The 14,676-nt window shown below is 50.9% G+C and overlaps 7 protein-coding genes across 7 annotated transcripts; 4 read left to right on the forward strand and 3 right to left on the reverse strand.

The window, feature by feature from the left end:
• Positions 1–121: 121 nt before the first annotated feature.
• Positions 122–2,031, forward strand: CC1G_04656 (hypothetical protein; the record flags this gene model as incomplete). Its single annotated transcript, XM_001829915.2, has 10 exons — positions 122–125; positions 195–291; positions 350–371; positions 430–485; positions 551–676; positions 744–1,026; positions 1,082–1,258; positions 1,312–1,411; positions 1,468–1,703; positions 1,771–2,031. 10 exons carry the CDS (start codon positions 122–124, stop codon positions 2,029–2,031), a joined length of 1,362 nt encoding a protein of 453 aa, XP_001829967.2.
• Positions 2,032–2,057: 26 nt separating this feature from the next.
• Positions 2,058–4,555, reverse strand: CC1G_04657 (proline iminopeptidase; the record flags this gene model as incomplete). The annotated part of the gene is made up of 11 exons (XM_001829916.2): positions 2,058–2,324; positions 2,394–2,536; positions 2,660–2,723; positions 2,808–2,946; positions 3,001–3,021; positions 3,082–3,249; positions 3,329–3,538; positions 3,626–3,752; positions 3,809–3,882; positions 4,009–4,152; positions 4,252–4,555. 11 exons carry the CDS (start codon positions 4,553–4,555, stop codon positions 2,156–2,158), a joined length of 1,563 nt encoding a protein of 520 aa, XP_001829968.2. The 3' UTR covers positions 2,058–2,155.
• An 840-nt stretch (positions 4,556–5,395) lies between these two features.
• Positions 5,396–7,738, forward strand: CC1G_04658 (hypothetical protein; the record flags this gene model as incomplete). Its single annotated transcript, XM_001829917.1, has 5 exons — positions 5,396–5,686; positions 5,745–5,777; positions 5,835–6,054; positions 6,113–6,288; positions 6,347–7,738. 5 exons carry the CDS (start codon positions 5,396–5,398, stop codon positions 7,736–7,738), a joined length of 2,112 nt encoding a protein of 703 aa, XP_001829969.1.
• A 256-nt stretch (positions 7,739–7,994) lies between these two features.
• CC1G_04659 (hypothetical protein) lies at positions 7,995–9,136 on the forward strand (the record flags this gene model as incomplete). Its single annotated transcript, XM_001829918.2, has 3 exons — positions 7,995–8,141; positions 8,197–8,387; positions 8,443–9,136. 3 exons carry the CDS (start codon positions 7,995–7,997, stop codon positions 9,134–9,136), a joined length of 1,032 nt encoding a protein of 343 aa, XP_001829970.2.
• An 803-nt stretch (positions 9,137–9,939) lies between these two features.
• On the forward strand, positions 9,940–10,902 carry CC1G_04660 (hypothetical protein; the record flags this gene model as incomplete). The annotated part of the gene is made up of 3 exons (XM_001829919.2): positions 9,940–10,023; positions 10,081–10,310; positions 10,372–10,902. 3 exons carry the CDS (start codon positions 9,940–9,942, stop codon positions 10,850–10,852), a joined length of 795 nt encoding a protein of 264 aa, XP_001829971.1. The 3' UTR covers positions 10,853–10,902.
• Positions 10,903–11,534: 632 nt separating this feature from the next.
• CC1G_04661 (hypothetical protein) lies at positions 11,535–13,356 on the reverse strand. The gene is made up of 4 exons (XM_001829920.2): positions 13,160–13,356; positions 12,508–13,098; positions 11,995–12,319; positions 11,535–11,921 (listed from the first exon to the last, which is right to left on the reverse strand). Exons 1-3 carry the CDS (start codon positions 13,292–13,294, stop codon positions 12,068–12,070), a joined length of 978 nt encoding a protein of 325 aa, XP_001829972.2. The 5' UTR covers positions 13,295–13,356; the 3' UTR covers positions 11,535–11,921; positions 11,995–12,067.
• Positions 13,357–13,815: 459 nt separating this feature from the next.
• Positions 13,816–14,587, reverse strand: CC1G_04662 (hypothetical protein; the record flags this gene model as incomplete). The annotated part of the gene is made up of 3 exons (XM_001829921.1): positions 13,816–14,259; positions 14,329–14,490; positions 14,558–14,587. The coding sequence occupies 3 exons, from the start codon at positions 14,585–14,587 to the stop codon at positions 13,816–13,818; spliced, it is 636 nt and encodes a 211-aa protein (XP_001829973.1).
• Positions 14,588–14,676: the final 89 nt, after the last annotated feature.

Consider the following 14,676-nt stretch of genomic DNA (forward strand, 5'->3'; position numbering starts at 1 on the left):
TCCAACGCCTACTCCCTGTCATCTACTACCCCTCTCTGCTATCGTCAAATCGACTACTCTATTCTTGCTATCATTCCTACTCGCGACTTGTACGACCAATTGACCCCTCGACGAACCATCAATGGGTGAGTTGTCTTCTGACCTGTAGGACACCTTTACTCGAGGCTAACGAACAACGTCCTTTCGAATTGCAGGAGACTCAGAAACCGAATACGCTGCGCATGGCGAGAGGCTCGGAGAAGTTCGAGCTGAAGCGGTGACGCAGAATCGAAGGCGGTTTGTAGTTGCGCAGTGCGTGTTCAACCTCTCTTGTCTCGACGAATGAAGAGTATTGACTTTGGGCGGGTAGCTTCATGGTCGGGAATACCTACGTATGTCGTCTTGTCTGTTCGTTCAAGGAAAGGGGTCGGAATTGACGCGCCTTTGTAGCCATATACCGTCGACGACTGGCTTTCAGACATCAAGCTTGCTGCTTCGTACCTGATGTGAGTTGTGCTTACAGCATACAGAAGTAGACTATGTACTGATCATCACTGGTTTCCGTCTCCAGTGACGGCTTCGTCCTTAACGTCGGACGGGAAGAATGGCAACGCGACCGCGTGGCGGATTGCTTCAAGGCCGCTGCCCGTCTTCCTGAAGCTATCAATTTCCAATTCTTCTTCAGCTTCGACATGAGGTGCGCATTGCTCTCTTTCCACTCTCCACTTCTTCCTGCTTACTTCTCGACTTTTCGAACACCACAGTTCGATCCCAGGGAACTCGGCTCACGACATCAACCTAGTTAAATCCTACTACTACGCACCGCATGCGAGATCCCGGCATATGATGAAGCATCCGCGTACGGGAGGGGTGATCGTCTCTACTTTTGCGGGCGAGAATTGTACATGGGGGCAAGGTAGTATGGAAGCCGGATGGGACTTCTTCAAGAGGGAGTTGAGCAGTATCGCTCCTGTCTATTTCATCCCCTCTTTCTTTGTGAATCCGGCGAGGTACCATGGGATTAAGGCTATGGACGGCGCGTTTAACGTGCGTTTTAAACTTCCTCACTATTCATCAAAATTCTGACACTGTGTGTGTGTAGTGGAATGGTGGTTGGCCCCTTCAACTCACACCCTCGACCGCCCGACAGGAAATTGTGAACCCGAAACTTGATTCGGATCTGATCCATTTGCAGAACTTGACTGGGGGGAGGACATTCATGGCTGCTGTTTCGCCGTGGTTCTTTACGCATTATGGACCTGACACTTGGAATAAGAACGTGAGTCGACAATTGTTTCTTCATCTTGTTCAAAATATTCATACATTGGCTAGTGGATCTACAGAGGCGATGACCACCTGTTCGTCAGGCGGTGGGAGCAACTCATCTCGATGCGGGATAAAGTCGACATCGTGCAGGTTATCTCCTGGAACGGTTCGTTCTTCTCCTCGTCCCTCCTTTCAACGACCCTTTCTTACCATGTGACACAGACTATGGCGAATCGCACTACATCGGACCAATCAAAGGGGCCCAACCCAATTCTCAAGCTTGGGTTGACGGCTACCCACACGAAGCCTGGTTGGTCCTCAACTCGTACTTTAGCGCTGCGTTCAAGAAGGGGATGTACCCCCCTATCAAGAAGGATCAGATCTTCATGTGGGCGAGGCCGCATCCCCGGACGGCACATGCCAGCGATAGAGTTCCGAGGCCTAATAACTGGGAGTTGGTGAGTCTGCTTCCTCCATCCACTCTACCTACCCAGTGACTCTAACTGCAACTCTGCTTTTTTCCAGACCGACGACAAGATCTGGGCCGTCGTCTTCACCACTGCGCCTGCCAAAGTGGAGCTGTACACCACCGAGAATAATAAGGAGACGTTTGAGGTTGGGGCGGGGATGACCAAGCTTTCGAGGGGGCAGACCCCTGATGGGGGGATGAAGGGTGTGATTGTGAGGGGTGGGAGGGTTGTGGCCGAGTGTAGTCCGATTGGGTTTAGGTATGAGAGTAGGCCGGGGGTGTATAATTTTAATGCGGCCGTTTGTATGAGTTATTAGATTCGTAGGGATAGAGGGGATAGAGGGGAATGGCAATGTGGTTTAATGGATTTGCATTTGCTAGGATTGTGTATCTTTATCTCTATGTTATGTTACGCTCTTTAGAACTACCGGTACCCGTGATCTAATCGAATTCTCGACTTGATAATTGGAAGAGCTTCTTGATAACGTCGACGGCGTCCTGTCGGATTCCGTCGTGGACGAGTTGGTTCGTGATGTATTGCTCGACGTTGCCCACTTTGGAAGCTGTGTCTTGTGCCAAGTTGAAGTCGACGTACATGTCGTTGAAGTACCTGTATACATACGGAGTCAGGAAACTCGCCGATTCTGCGTATACTAGGAGGTAGCAAAAAGCGACATACGTGACGGCAGAAACTTTAATCTCGTTATTTCGAAGCTGTTCGAGGTCGTAGAGGGGCCCCCAAGTGACATCTCTCGCAAGGATGTTGGCAGCACCTTTCCATGGTCGGAGGTTGGTATAATCGTCAAACATGTCCGGGAATATCTGGGTTCGGGGGGTCTTCTATCAGCATACTTATACTTGTTTGAAGAGGAACCTGGTAGAGATAGCCCGTCCCACCATTTCCCCGGTGAAATATACGGGTTGTGTGTCATTTAGAGATTTTACTTTGTCCCAGTGGAATTGGGAACGAGATTGAAGGGTTCGGTGGGCCGACCAGCCGGAGGGTTGACTATTATAGTCACGTCCAAAGGTTGATTGGATGTACATGTTAGCTTAGGGGGAGGAGGGAGGGAGGGAGGGGATTAGGACGCACCCCTGGCAGTAGATAGCTTCGTGTAGGATGGCGTAGAGGGGGTTACCGTCGAAGGATTGAGCATGTTCGATTGTTTGGAGGGTCTTATATGATAGCTTCCCAAATAGCTCGAGGTCGTTTGAAGCTCGAAGGACGATTTCTGGGGCCGCCGTTTGTTCGTCAAGTCAATCACCCAATCACGAAGTGTGCTTACGATGGACTTGATCAATACCGCCTAATGCACAGATGGTTCCGAAGAGTCAATATGCTGACAGGAAGTAGCGAGATAGCTTACCTTGCATTCCAAAGTCTATTCCGAGGTGTTGGAATCGTCGTGGAGTCAGGTTTCCGCCGTTCGGAAGTTTAACCTGGTTTGCCTCGAGGTATGTCATGATTTTCCTAACGCGCTGGATGTCCTTCGGGTACTTCTGGTAATAGATCTCATTTCTCTTCTCAACTCTAGCTGAAAGATGCGAGATAATCCCAAATACCGCCTGTCAAAACCAGTCTCCTCGAGGGAGAGAGCAGAGGATGAGACTTACGCGCCAGTGCCTTGTATACTGGATCTGGTCCGTTGACTAGAGGAGCGAGTCCGCCGGTGAGGAAAGCCTCTTTGACGCCTTCTGGATGGAAGGATAGGTATGTCAAGCAGCAGAATCCTCCGAAACTTTGGCCGATGATGGACCATTTTTGGTCTTCTGGTTTCTCTTTGTGGCCAAGGAGAATCTTTCGGATAGACTCGCAATCCTTGACTGTCGGGATAAGCGAGATGGAGGAGTGAGCGAAAGTGCAACTTGAAAGGATTGGTTGTTGGGGTTTGGGAGTAGGCAAGGACTCACCGATGCTGTCTGCTCGGAAGAACTTGAGGTAGGTTGCAATTTCCTGGTCGGACTTGACATTGGGAGGGAGAGTATCCGGAGAGAGGGGAGTGCTAAGTCCTGTCCCGCGTTGGTCGATCCAAAGGACCTGGGGTTGTGAGTTAGGTGGGCGGGGAAGATCCACCTTCTCGGCAGGGAACCTACTTGATAGCCCTTCTTGTAGAGTTCAGCTGCGAACCCTGAGTTGCCTCTGAGGGGAACCTCAAAGCCAGGTCCGCCTGTCTGAAATTTGAGCGGGCCCCTCAGTTGCTAAAGAACCGACGTACCCTGCAGATATACGACTAGATACGGCGCGTATCGGCGTCGTCAGTGACCCCAAACTTGATGAGATTCAAGGAACCTACTGAAGGGTAGTTTATCCTCTTCTTCTGGTGTCTTGGCTTTGTCGAGAGGGATCGACTGCCGGGCGAAGACACGAATCTTCGTGCCGTCTGGATTGCTATAGTCCAACGGAAGGTCGAAGAACCGTTCTACGATCTTCAAACCATCTGGATAACGTGGTCAATGTAGATTCTGGAACTTGGAGATCTTTGTTCACCTTTGATTGTGTATGTTTCTGGATCTTGGGGAGAAGGCATCGTCTATACTGCAGAGTGTGGTGATCTGTCGAGGGATACCACCAGCGCTTGATCTTAGCAAGCCCCTAAGTTGAGCTCGGCAATCGCCGTGATGAGTTTTAGGTCTCCTGATTCCGCACAACTCCTCTATTCCGTGACTGTCACTGTAGACGTGAGGTAAAGTCGCAATTGAAAAGGTGAGTTGTAGAGGGCGGTTTGGAATATACAGTGACTCATGATAGCAGGCATACACAGGTGTTTTCAAATACCCGAGATTGTCCAACTTGTATTCGAACACCTTGCTGGCAAGGACGGCGAGGCGCCGGAGCAGCATTGCCTGCGTATGCAAGGCTTTCTACGACCCAGCCATGCGCGTCATATGGAGAAAGATTCCAGGACTTGACGTTATGACTTGTCTTTTCCCCCGCAAGGAAAATCCCATGATTAAAAGGAAAGTAATCACCACTGTCAACATCGGGGAAAGGAGAGTGACCATTATCTTCTCCCTTTCACTTCCACTTCCGCATACCATGTCACCTCAGCATGGGGTGGCTTATCTGCTCTCGCACTGATTTCCATTATACGTAATCTGAGAAACCAGCCTTTTCGCCTTGGAAATCCGTTAACGGACGCACGCTCAGGCCAACTTGGAAAGAGCGACTTACTTGAGCTTCCCCCCGCTGACAACGATATCCGCGACCTCGTTGGCCCTGAAATGATCTCCACTCAGCTTCCTGGGACTACCTATTTCCATTCAATGGCCTCGTTGGAACCTCTACCTGCGAGAACCAGTGTCGTCCATTTGGTTGGCCTCATCACCATTTCTTCATTCGGACCAAACTCCGCAATTACCTGACGCACTTTGGAAATCGTGGCATGCTCGATGAAGCCCCTCCTTCTCTCCCTGCTCTCCTAACGACGGTAAACTGATCTTACAGTACTATCGGTCAACCTCTGGGCCTGCTCTGACCCCTCGAGTTAAGCGCCCACCAATGTCATTTGATCGTGGGATTCTTCCTGTCGACCAATCCATGGTCTTGGCGCTTGTCGACCATTCGAGCTTGCCCCTTTCCCCTTTTCCAATCGTCTGCATTGATACGCCTCTGAAAAGGGCCCCAGATATCCGACACAGCCACACATCATCGACACCCGCTTGTAATCAGCATCGCTAGTCATGACTCGACCCTCGCTCGACGACCTACCGGACAAGTCATTAACAACGCCAACCAAATGGCCGACCAAGGGAAACCTCGAGATCGTCTACCCCAAGGACCGCAAGGTCCTTATGCTGCGTTATGAAGAGGAGGAGATGGAAGTCATCAAGTGGACGGTCCGGGCGTATCTGCAGAGTCAAGACGATCCGCAAGAAAGCTGGGACGCCGAGAAGGAATGGAACCAGATGGAATATTATGTCCTGCAGTGGCAGAGACGACGTTTCCTGAGGATCTACAAGGGTTTTATCAAGGTATGTCACTGTGCAATGCATGTTCCAACTGTGGCTGACCGGGTTCTATGGGTTCTAGGGCAATCTTGACTTGACTGGACGGCATGAGCAGGTCTGTGCCTTTTCAACAGCTGTCAGTGTGAAAGAGGGACCCTTACATGTACTATAGCGATGGAAAGATTACATGGAAGGCTTCGAGGAGTACATTCGACATTTCGAGAGGCTCGCATGTGTCATCGAGGAGGTTACCACAGCGCGCAAGCTGCGTGGCATGGAGTTTCCGGAAACCTCATACCGAATCAAACCGGAGGGCGAAGAGATTCTTACACAATGGGCCCGACGGTGGGATGTTGACGAGGACAACTGCTTTTCTGAACTGCATGCTTCCTGTAAGTCGCTCCATGTCAACCAAATCGGGAGGTGCGCTCATCGCTTTTCGCTTTGCAGTGGAGGCCTACAACCTATGGATGAAACGAAAGGAGCCCAAATTCCAGACTCTTCAATTCCTTGACCTTCCACAAGAAATCTTCGAGGAAATATTCGATAGGTGTGAGAGAAAGACGCTGTTAGCTTTGTCTCGAACCTGCAAAGCTTTGAAAGGGGCTCGCATTCATAGCTTGAAGGTATGCACGTCTGTTCTCCATTCATCCGAAAGAGTCAATCACATACGGCCCGTCACAGAGCTATTCATTGAAGTTCAGTGATTGGGAGGAAGCATATACCCTAGAGCTCGATTACGACTCTGATTTGCTTCCACAAATCCTTCCATACCTCCAGAAATGCCGCCACCGCTTCATCGACCGGCTCGAAGATTTCCTATCCCGCCACGATCAATGCCAATTGGTGAAGTCTTTGCGCTTCAACTTTAATTGGACGTTTCCTGGCGATCCCCATGACGCCAACGATCTTCATCCCCTCGTGGAAGAGCCCATCTTCCACCGCCTCTTTCTCCAAACCTCCCAGCTCTTGTCGCCTGCTCGCCTCCCCAATATATCCTCTCTCAACCTATCCTCCGCTCGATTGGACGGAGAATTTCTGGCTGCTATCTGCTCTTTCGAGAACCTTCGGACGTTAACGCTGATCGGCGGCTTCGTCCCTCCCGGCGAAACCAGGGACACGTTATGGAGTGGAACCCCGCCTTTCAAATCAATGGTCACCAATCTCCACCTAGGATTTACAAAACTGGGGATTGACCCTGAGAGCTTGTGGCTCGTCCTTTGTTGCTGTCCCAACGTCCGCAATTTATCCCTCGAATACTTCTGGACACATGACGAACTTCAATTCCCCGACCAAGCCTTACACTCCAAGTTCCGATGCATTGAAGTTTTGGAACGCCTGGCAATCAGAAGACTGGACCCCGACACCGTCCCCGCGCTGGCGGCGTGGTTATCCGAGCGCCCAAGTCGCACCGCAGACGGTGCACCATCAGGACTCACGCACTTCAAGATTTCCAACGAATACCTTATCCCCCAAGAATGCATGGTCCCTCTCGTACCCTCCCTACGCTCTAACCACATGCAGGCGATCACGCTGAGCGGGCTAGAGTTCCAGATGGCACAGCCTCGTTTAATCGAGGACATCGCGGAACTTTGTCCTAACCTAATATCGCTCAGGCTCATTGCAAGAACCAACATCCTCCAACGACGAACGCGTGCTATCATCTGGCCTCAACCATCCTGGGCATATGCCCCCGCGCTTGCAGGTTTCCGTTCGCTGAAGCATTTTGGGTGGAATTTCGACTTTATCCAGTTCGATGCGACGCCTTATCCGTTGGTGGAGTTTGAACGTACTGAATTGGGAGAAGAGTGGGAACCGACTTGGGAGGAAGAGTGGTTCAAGGATGCAGAGACGAGTGTTATGCCCTTTGCTGCTCATTGCCCCTCATTGCGGACGCTCTCGTCTAATGATCCGCCCTTGAGTTACTACGAGATTATCCGTGGACGGGGCGATGGGAATCGAAATGGGTTGAAGAAATCGACTGTCAAGAAGATTAACTCGCTGTACACTCGACCCGATCTGACCTACGACAATCCTGATTTTTCAGGATACCTTACCCAATGGCCCGACCTATGATTTTCTCTATTTAACCCTTTCATTTTGATTAAGTAGGTTGACGAACTCAATACAGAATTTGCGGGTCAAACAAACACGCTTTAAACATTGTACATTCGGCCCGTATTGGTTCTTGGAGTCGGAACCTGATTCGCAGATTATCTAGCTGCCAGCAACGTGAACACCACTCAGCCTTGACTCAGCCCCTCCGAGGATGACCTAGGAAAGAACACCAACCACTGCTGATGAGCCTGGCACCCTTGAATTCAAACCCAGCATGGCACGATACAAAACTTGGTACTCAGGTATTCACCAGCACCCTTACCTATCTCAAAGTCCATTCCTCCAACTTGCAATCTCGTATCAAAGGATGCTGGTAACAAAACACGACAAAGTTTATTATTGGGACACTGCCACCTTCCTGGTCTGTCTCCCCTTCTCCTCGAAACATTGCTGCTGGCCTGACGTGAAGGTTTTAGGTTGAAGGATGTCTCTTTAAGGTCCCGCGGGGCCGGTTCGCCGCTAGTTCAGAGTATTTCACATCCACACACCACCTGGCCTCTGAGACTTGGACGAAGGAGAACGCTGGCTACTGCGAGGAGAATCCTATCATGCTCGCGGACGTATCTGCAGAGGAGTTCCGAACTTTACTCTCTCTCCTTTTCCCCGTGTACGTCGAATTCATCGTCTTCCATTTTTCTTCTGTGCCTAAAGACTATCCTCAGCCACACCACTTCGTGTGATTTGTCCCTTTCGAAGAAGAAATGGACTCAGGTCCTGAAGCTCTCGACTATGTGGAAGTTCAATGATTTCCGAAAGTTGGCAATTACCAAGCTGGACGGTTGTTTGCTTGCGGATCCCGTCGAACGCATTACCTTGGCACGGACCTACCACATCTCTTCCTGGTTGATGACTGGGTATCATGCCCTGGTCACCCAAAAAGACGCCATCGCCGATCTTCAGCTCGACTCCCTTGGGCATCTTTGCGCAGTTCGCCTGTTCACCATTCGCGAACGTTTGGTCAAGGCCGCCCACGCCCAGGAGCTCACGCAAGCTAGAAACTGTTGCTATCGTTCTAATAAAAACGACCCTGTCGCCCCTACTCCTGGCCCTGACACCCAGATCGAGCACGCGTTCGCCACCGAGCTCGCCGTCATCAAAGACCACGAACTCGATTATCTCACCAACCAAGAGAAGAAAGAAGAGGAGATCAGGAGGACGAAAGTGAAGAAAGAACAAGAACTAACTGAAAAGAAGAAAACATTTGAAGCCAGCAAGCTGAAGCTGAAGGAGGACGAGGAGGCGTTGGAAGCACTGCGAGTAGCCCTACAGGAGGAAGAAGACCGGCTGGAGAGGGAAAAGGCTTCCGAATTGCTTAATCCAGGTTCCACGGTCGCCAAGAAGAAGGGAAAGAAATGATGGGTAAACTGCTACAGTTTGTCTCGACCGGAGTGGGTGGGATATGTCGCGACCCGGTTTTTGTCCATACAACCGGAAAATTGAACTCGGTCTGGTCGAGCTGCACTACGCGTCCTTACGACTGAACATTCGAATTGTGAGATGTTAACGATCGCGAAATAAAGAGACCAGTATCTGACCTGCAGAATCGAGAAACGGGAACCATGTTAACCCAGTAGGGCAGTTTTGCAAGACGATCTCCGAGAATTCCTCGACATCGAATCCGTGGTCAGAAAACGAATGCCGGCCAAACGAGAGCTCGCGGAATTCAGTGAAAGATGGGGTGGTTGATTGTTGGGAGTGAGCGCCGTTGGTGAATTTGTAGATGAGCTCAAGGGTGATTGTATTACGGATTCGAGAAATAGCAGTAAGCGCTGCTGTTTCTTCCGTAATAATTTAAAGCACCTCGTAGATTGCCCACATGTGCCCAGATGCAGCTCGAGGAAGTCGGGCAGTAGTACAGAGCGCGAAAAGGCTCGGGTCGGGGCAGAGGAGCAAGAAAATCTGGCGGTAGAGTTCATTTGGTAGCTGCAGAATGGGTCGGACATGGTTACGTGCGAAGGAAAAAAGGGACTGCTACCACCGAGATCACCGAGAAGTCCGATCAGCCCCTATCCCAGTGCGCTCCCAGGCCTTCAGTTAATCTTGATTGTGTTACGTCCTTTCTCCATTCACTTAGTTCTTTCGCCGTCGGCCAACACCATTCATCGTCCTTCTACCGTCAAATCGTTAAGAGAGTAGCTCTTTAAGGCTCATACAGAGATATGACCTCAGGACAGAAAACGCGCACGGACCACAAATATGGCGTCAAGGACAAAGACTGGTACTGGGAGCTGGTGGAACTAGAGGTGCGTGTGGCTAGCATCTTGAGTGTACGAATACTTCACAGGTACTGACTCTAATAGGTGGAGGGACACATCTTTAACGTCCCCAAATACCACCTTATCCACGGATCTGAGCGGTTTGCCGCTGCGTACGGTATTCGCAACAAAGGAAAACCCAGCACACCTGACCCAGCACCCGACGGAGAACCTCCTGTTCCAGTCGTCGACCTCATTGGGCACGACGCGCCTATCCCTCTTGTTCATGTTCAACTCGAGGAATTCCGGATTTTCCTGAGCTTTCTATATCCCATGTGAGAGTTCTTTCCTTCGAATTCCTGTTGCACTGTCATGAAATTAACGATACACCGCTAGAAAGATCAGTTTCACCATCGAGTACACCAAAGACGAGTGGATCGTTATTCTGAAGTTTGCGTCTTTCTGGCACTTTGAAGATATCAAGCGCATGGCCATGGAGGAGCTGGAATCGATCCGTCTCAGCCCCCCGGAGAAGATCTGCCTTGCAAAGCGATTTTACATCGCAGAATGGCTCCTCGACGGATACGAGGAGCTAATTGACAACCCTCAGACTATGAGCATGGATGTATCTGAAGAGATTGGACATGAATCGGCGGTGCGGGTCTTTATGTGCCGAGAAAACCGCCAGCAGTACCTCAGAGAGGGCAGAGAGTATCTCAAGCAAGTATTCGCGAAGGAACTCGAAATTATCCGCCAGCGAAGCCAGTTGTGTCCAATCTACGGCGATAATTTACTGCATCTTCAGTTTAAGCAAGACAGGGCATGGGTGAAAAAACAGGAGTGCAGCGAGGTGAAGCAAGAGCCAGGGGAGAACTAGTCATTCCCTTTGTATCGTTTGTCGAAATATTATCTGTGCACGTGAATCGCCTCTCCACGGTATGCTTTATAGGTCGACAATCTCGCTGGCCCCAGAGGCCAGTGCCGCGGATGACTCTCTATCGCGCAAAGTTTAAGCGCCCGGGACAACCCAATTAGGGGCAGCCCCTATTGCGATTTGATCCCGTATGTTCGCAGGCTCATTCACGACGTCTCCATAGAGCCCGAGGCATCTCCGCTGTTTCACTTCGAGACAAGCCTCCTTGACGTTCGGTGGGTATAGACGCAACATCCACCAACTTGGTTCTTCAATTCCGTTGGAACACCCGGTACTACGTATAGATACAGTATGCGCCGGAATCGGGGGTCCAGCGAGAGGTGCGCAACCTTTCCCATGGAGGCAAGGCGCAGCCCTCAGGCTGATTCCATGGGGAAGGTTGTCGTTGTCTGCAAACTAAGAGTCATTCTCCTTCTAGGCGACCTTCATCAGCCGATGGAGAGAGGGCGGGACTACTAACAAAATCCACATCGGAGGATACATTGGCTCAGGAGACGGCTGGAAGGTCAATACATCATATTAATGAGGGGTATCTAGGCTTGCGCTAGGACAGTAATTAGAAGGAGAGGCGCGGTAGTAAGTACGAGTATCGTAGACGAGAGTAGGCGAGAGAGATAGACAAGAAAGGAGGGTGAGTAAGCTAACTAGATAGTATACAGTGCAGGCTGGGCCAGGTGGAAACGGTATGTGCTTGGATACAGTTGTGACGAGAATGAAAACGAAAAACGACACTGTCTTTTTTGAGAAGCAAGCGGAGCGGACACAGAATGGAATTGGAAGGGGAGGAAGAGTTCCAAGAACGATGTGCTACACAAAAGGATGGGCGGGAGAATGCATTTATGACTCCAGCTCATGGGAAAGTATGGAGATGGGAATGAGAACGAAGGACGCCTAAAAGGTAGGTATCCGCTGTCGTGATAACACGAGGCTCACACGGTGAGTTACGAATTACGAGTGCGAAGAGAGGCTTCGAGAAGGGGGTGAAGGTGAAGAGGTGGACGGGGATTAAAGACTGGCACCGGAAGAATACGGGAGTCAGTTCATTGTGGCTCAACGAGTGATGAGACAACAAATTTTGAACTCACTGGGATAGTGGTAGTGGCATGGAGCTTATCTTTAGATACACCGCCCAGTGTCAATGCGTATGAAGGGTGTCCATCAAGCAGAAACTTGGGCGCCAGGCCTAACGAGAGTCAATTTGGTTGGAATGTTCGCACAGAACGCAGCCAGGCGCCCTGACATGCTCGTTTTCCGTCGAATGACGGGTGTCGGGAATTGTCCCACAGATCGCGACTTCTCGTCACTGAAGTTTGAATGGGAATGTAATGACCGTGGAGAGCGAGACTCTACCACAAGTGAAATCGGCTTCACGGCGTCAAAGTCGTCGTAGTAAATGTCCTTTTCTTTGCCCTAGAGGAAATGTAATGGTCAGCTTCCGGCTCAGTTGACTGGATGCAATGATAAAACACCTCGAAACACTGCCCGCAGGCGAGGCTGGGTGCAATGGATACCATAGAAATGTTGTAACAACGTCGGTGAGGACGATGTTCGTTGGTGGAACCGGGTTGAGGGAAGGAGTAAAAGAGAAAGACACTCACCATGGGACTGAACGCTCCAACGGTGTGGACACCGTCCGTGATCGTCCAGCAGTCATCATAGCTGCTTTCGTCCGAGTCCGAGTCTTCTTCACCGTCGGACCACAAACTCGGTGTTAGGAAGACAGGGATAGGGGAGTCAGAAGTCGAAGTCTCCACCGATAATGATGAATTTCGGTAGGGAGAAGCGTCCAACTCCCAGGTTCGCCCTTTATTGGTGTGAGTGGTACCAGCGCCAGACGTTCTAGTGGACAGTGGAGCCACGGCTTCCCAGCAAGAAGTAGCAAACGCCAGGTGAGGAGTGTGAAGGAGCTCGTCGTCCATACCCTCCAAGCACGCGTAATCAAAGTTGCAGGAGAGCGTGGTTGGGTCCAGGATTGCTGGCAGCCACGAAGGTGCAGAACGAGAGTCAGACTCCAGGGTCATTGACGCGGGCTCGGAGTCGTCAAAATCAATGGGAGAATGAAGGGAGGAAACAGCGTCGGTAGGGAAGGCTTCCTTGCAAGGGGTCCAGATTGTAGACTGAAATAGAGCAGACCACGGTTGGATTTCACCATCCGATATTGACGCGCCGTTGGAGACTGGCCGAGGTGACTACAAGTACGCCAGCGCGCTCAGTATAGACACGAGGTGATGGTTGTACGAGTGGGCTTACGATAGACATAGACTCGTGGTCGAAAGTGGGTATTGAAAGTGTGAGCGCTGACTGCGCCGTTGCCCGCTGGGCTCCATGAGGTTTGATATCGAGAACGAAGTCGCCGTCGAGGCGGGTACGCGAAATTGAGATCATATTGGTCCGTGGTGAAAGTCGGCGTCAACGACGACTTGAAGCTCGATGTTCAAGGTAATGCAAATGAGAGAAGAAATGGGTAACGCAACGGGGGCTTAATGAGTCTCGGAGGGGCTGCTGGCATTGGTTCTTATACCGGTGTGAGTGGGAGTCAAGGAATTGACCCTTTTGTGAAAGCCGGTGAATAGAACCTGACAGGGAGTTTCCATTCGAGCGGTTACGTCAAGCACGCGCGCTATTATTGCATCACGTCCACCTCGCAACCCCTCTCTCCCGGACTCTTTCATCGTCGAGCAGATCCTTCACAATGAAAGTTCGGAAAACGAAAAGACCATTTGGAAACTCTTGACATCAATACTATTGTGAATCTAGAAACGCATCTCGACAGCAAAGGACAGCAATTAGAAAGCAGCAACGATAACAAGTCTATAGGGGAGAGACAATAACATACGATGGATAACTCTAGAAGGGGATGCTCGAAGAATGTAGGGAAGGTGTCCGTGGTCAGAAGGCCGAGTGTTCTATGATTGGTTTTGCGAAGGTTCCCCCTCCTTCCCCTTCCGTGAAAACCTCAAAGTGAAGCCACGGGCTCGGGTGACCCATTTCTGGCCAGAGGGCTTCGAACTGCTCGACGATTTCGAGGAGTCGTTCTTTTCCGGCTTCGACGCATGCACGGTCACTTGCCTCAAAGGTTCCCCAGGTTCGTCGTCGGCAATGCTGGTTGCGGACGAATGGATTGTGGTCTCTTGCACAGAGACAGAAATACTGCTATTGGTGTCGCCGTTGGAAATCCGAATCATCGAGGCCGAGCGAGAGCGAGTGAGGCGTCTGGTGATTATTTTGGACAGGGGGTTGGTTTTGGGTGGAATCTGCTGTACTTGGATGATCTGACTTGGATCCTCTTCGTGGGCTTCGTCGTTCGAGTAGGCCGATGCACCAGATGCAATCGAACCCGTGCTCTCATTCTGTGAATGTACACGTTTTAGCTTTCACTCTCTACACAAAATAGACATGGCTAGTCCCACTTGCCGCACCTGCGCTTGGTAGAAAGATGAGCTGGCCGCAATCGACGCGTAGCTTTTAGGTGATGCTGGACCTTGAGGGCTCAACCTCGAAATCACAATCGTCGCCGGGTTCCTTCGTCGTGCTTCCTCTTCCGCACGCCTCTCCGTCTCTTCTTCGACCTGGCGGAAGATCTAGAGAATCCACAAAACGTTCATCAGCAATCGCCATAACCTGGACTCAAAACCGAGTAAAACCCACCCTTTCTAGAGGCTCTGGATAGGCAGACATCGTGACGTGGACGAGGTGAACCTCAGTTCCTGGAGAGAGTTACGTTCATCGCGTCGTAGTCCGTTCGGATAGCGGTCAGGTAGCCGTAC

The sequence above is a fragment of the Coprinopsis cinerea genome (assembly GCF_000182895.1).
Source record: "Coprinopsis cinerea okayama7#130 chromosome 3 map unlocalized cont3.3, whole genome shotgun sequence".
NCBI classification, from domain to species: Eukaryota; Fungi; Basidiomycota; class Agaricomycetes; order Agaricales; family Psathyrellaceae; genus Coprinopsis; species Coprinopsis cinerea.

What these genes read in the sequence shown, in the direction of transcription:
- CC1G_04661 (XM_001829920.2), bottom strand. Translation starts at nt 13,294, where the DNA reads ATGATCTCAATTTCGCGTACCCGCCTCGACGGCGACTTCGTTCTCGAT. An exon ending in ACCACGAGTCTATGTCTATC is followed by an intron (nt 13,099 to 13,159) that starts GTAAGCCCACTC and finishes GCGTACTTGTAG; the next exon opens with TCACCTCGGCCAGTCTCCAA. An exon ending in TTGGAGCGTTCAGTCCCATG is followed by an intron (nt 12,320 to 12,507) that starts GTGAGTGTCTTT and finishes CATTTCCTCTAG; the next exon opens with GGCAAAGAAAAGGACATTTA.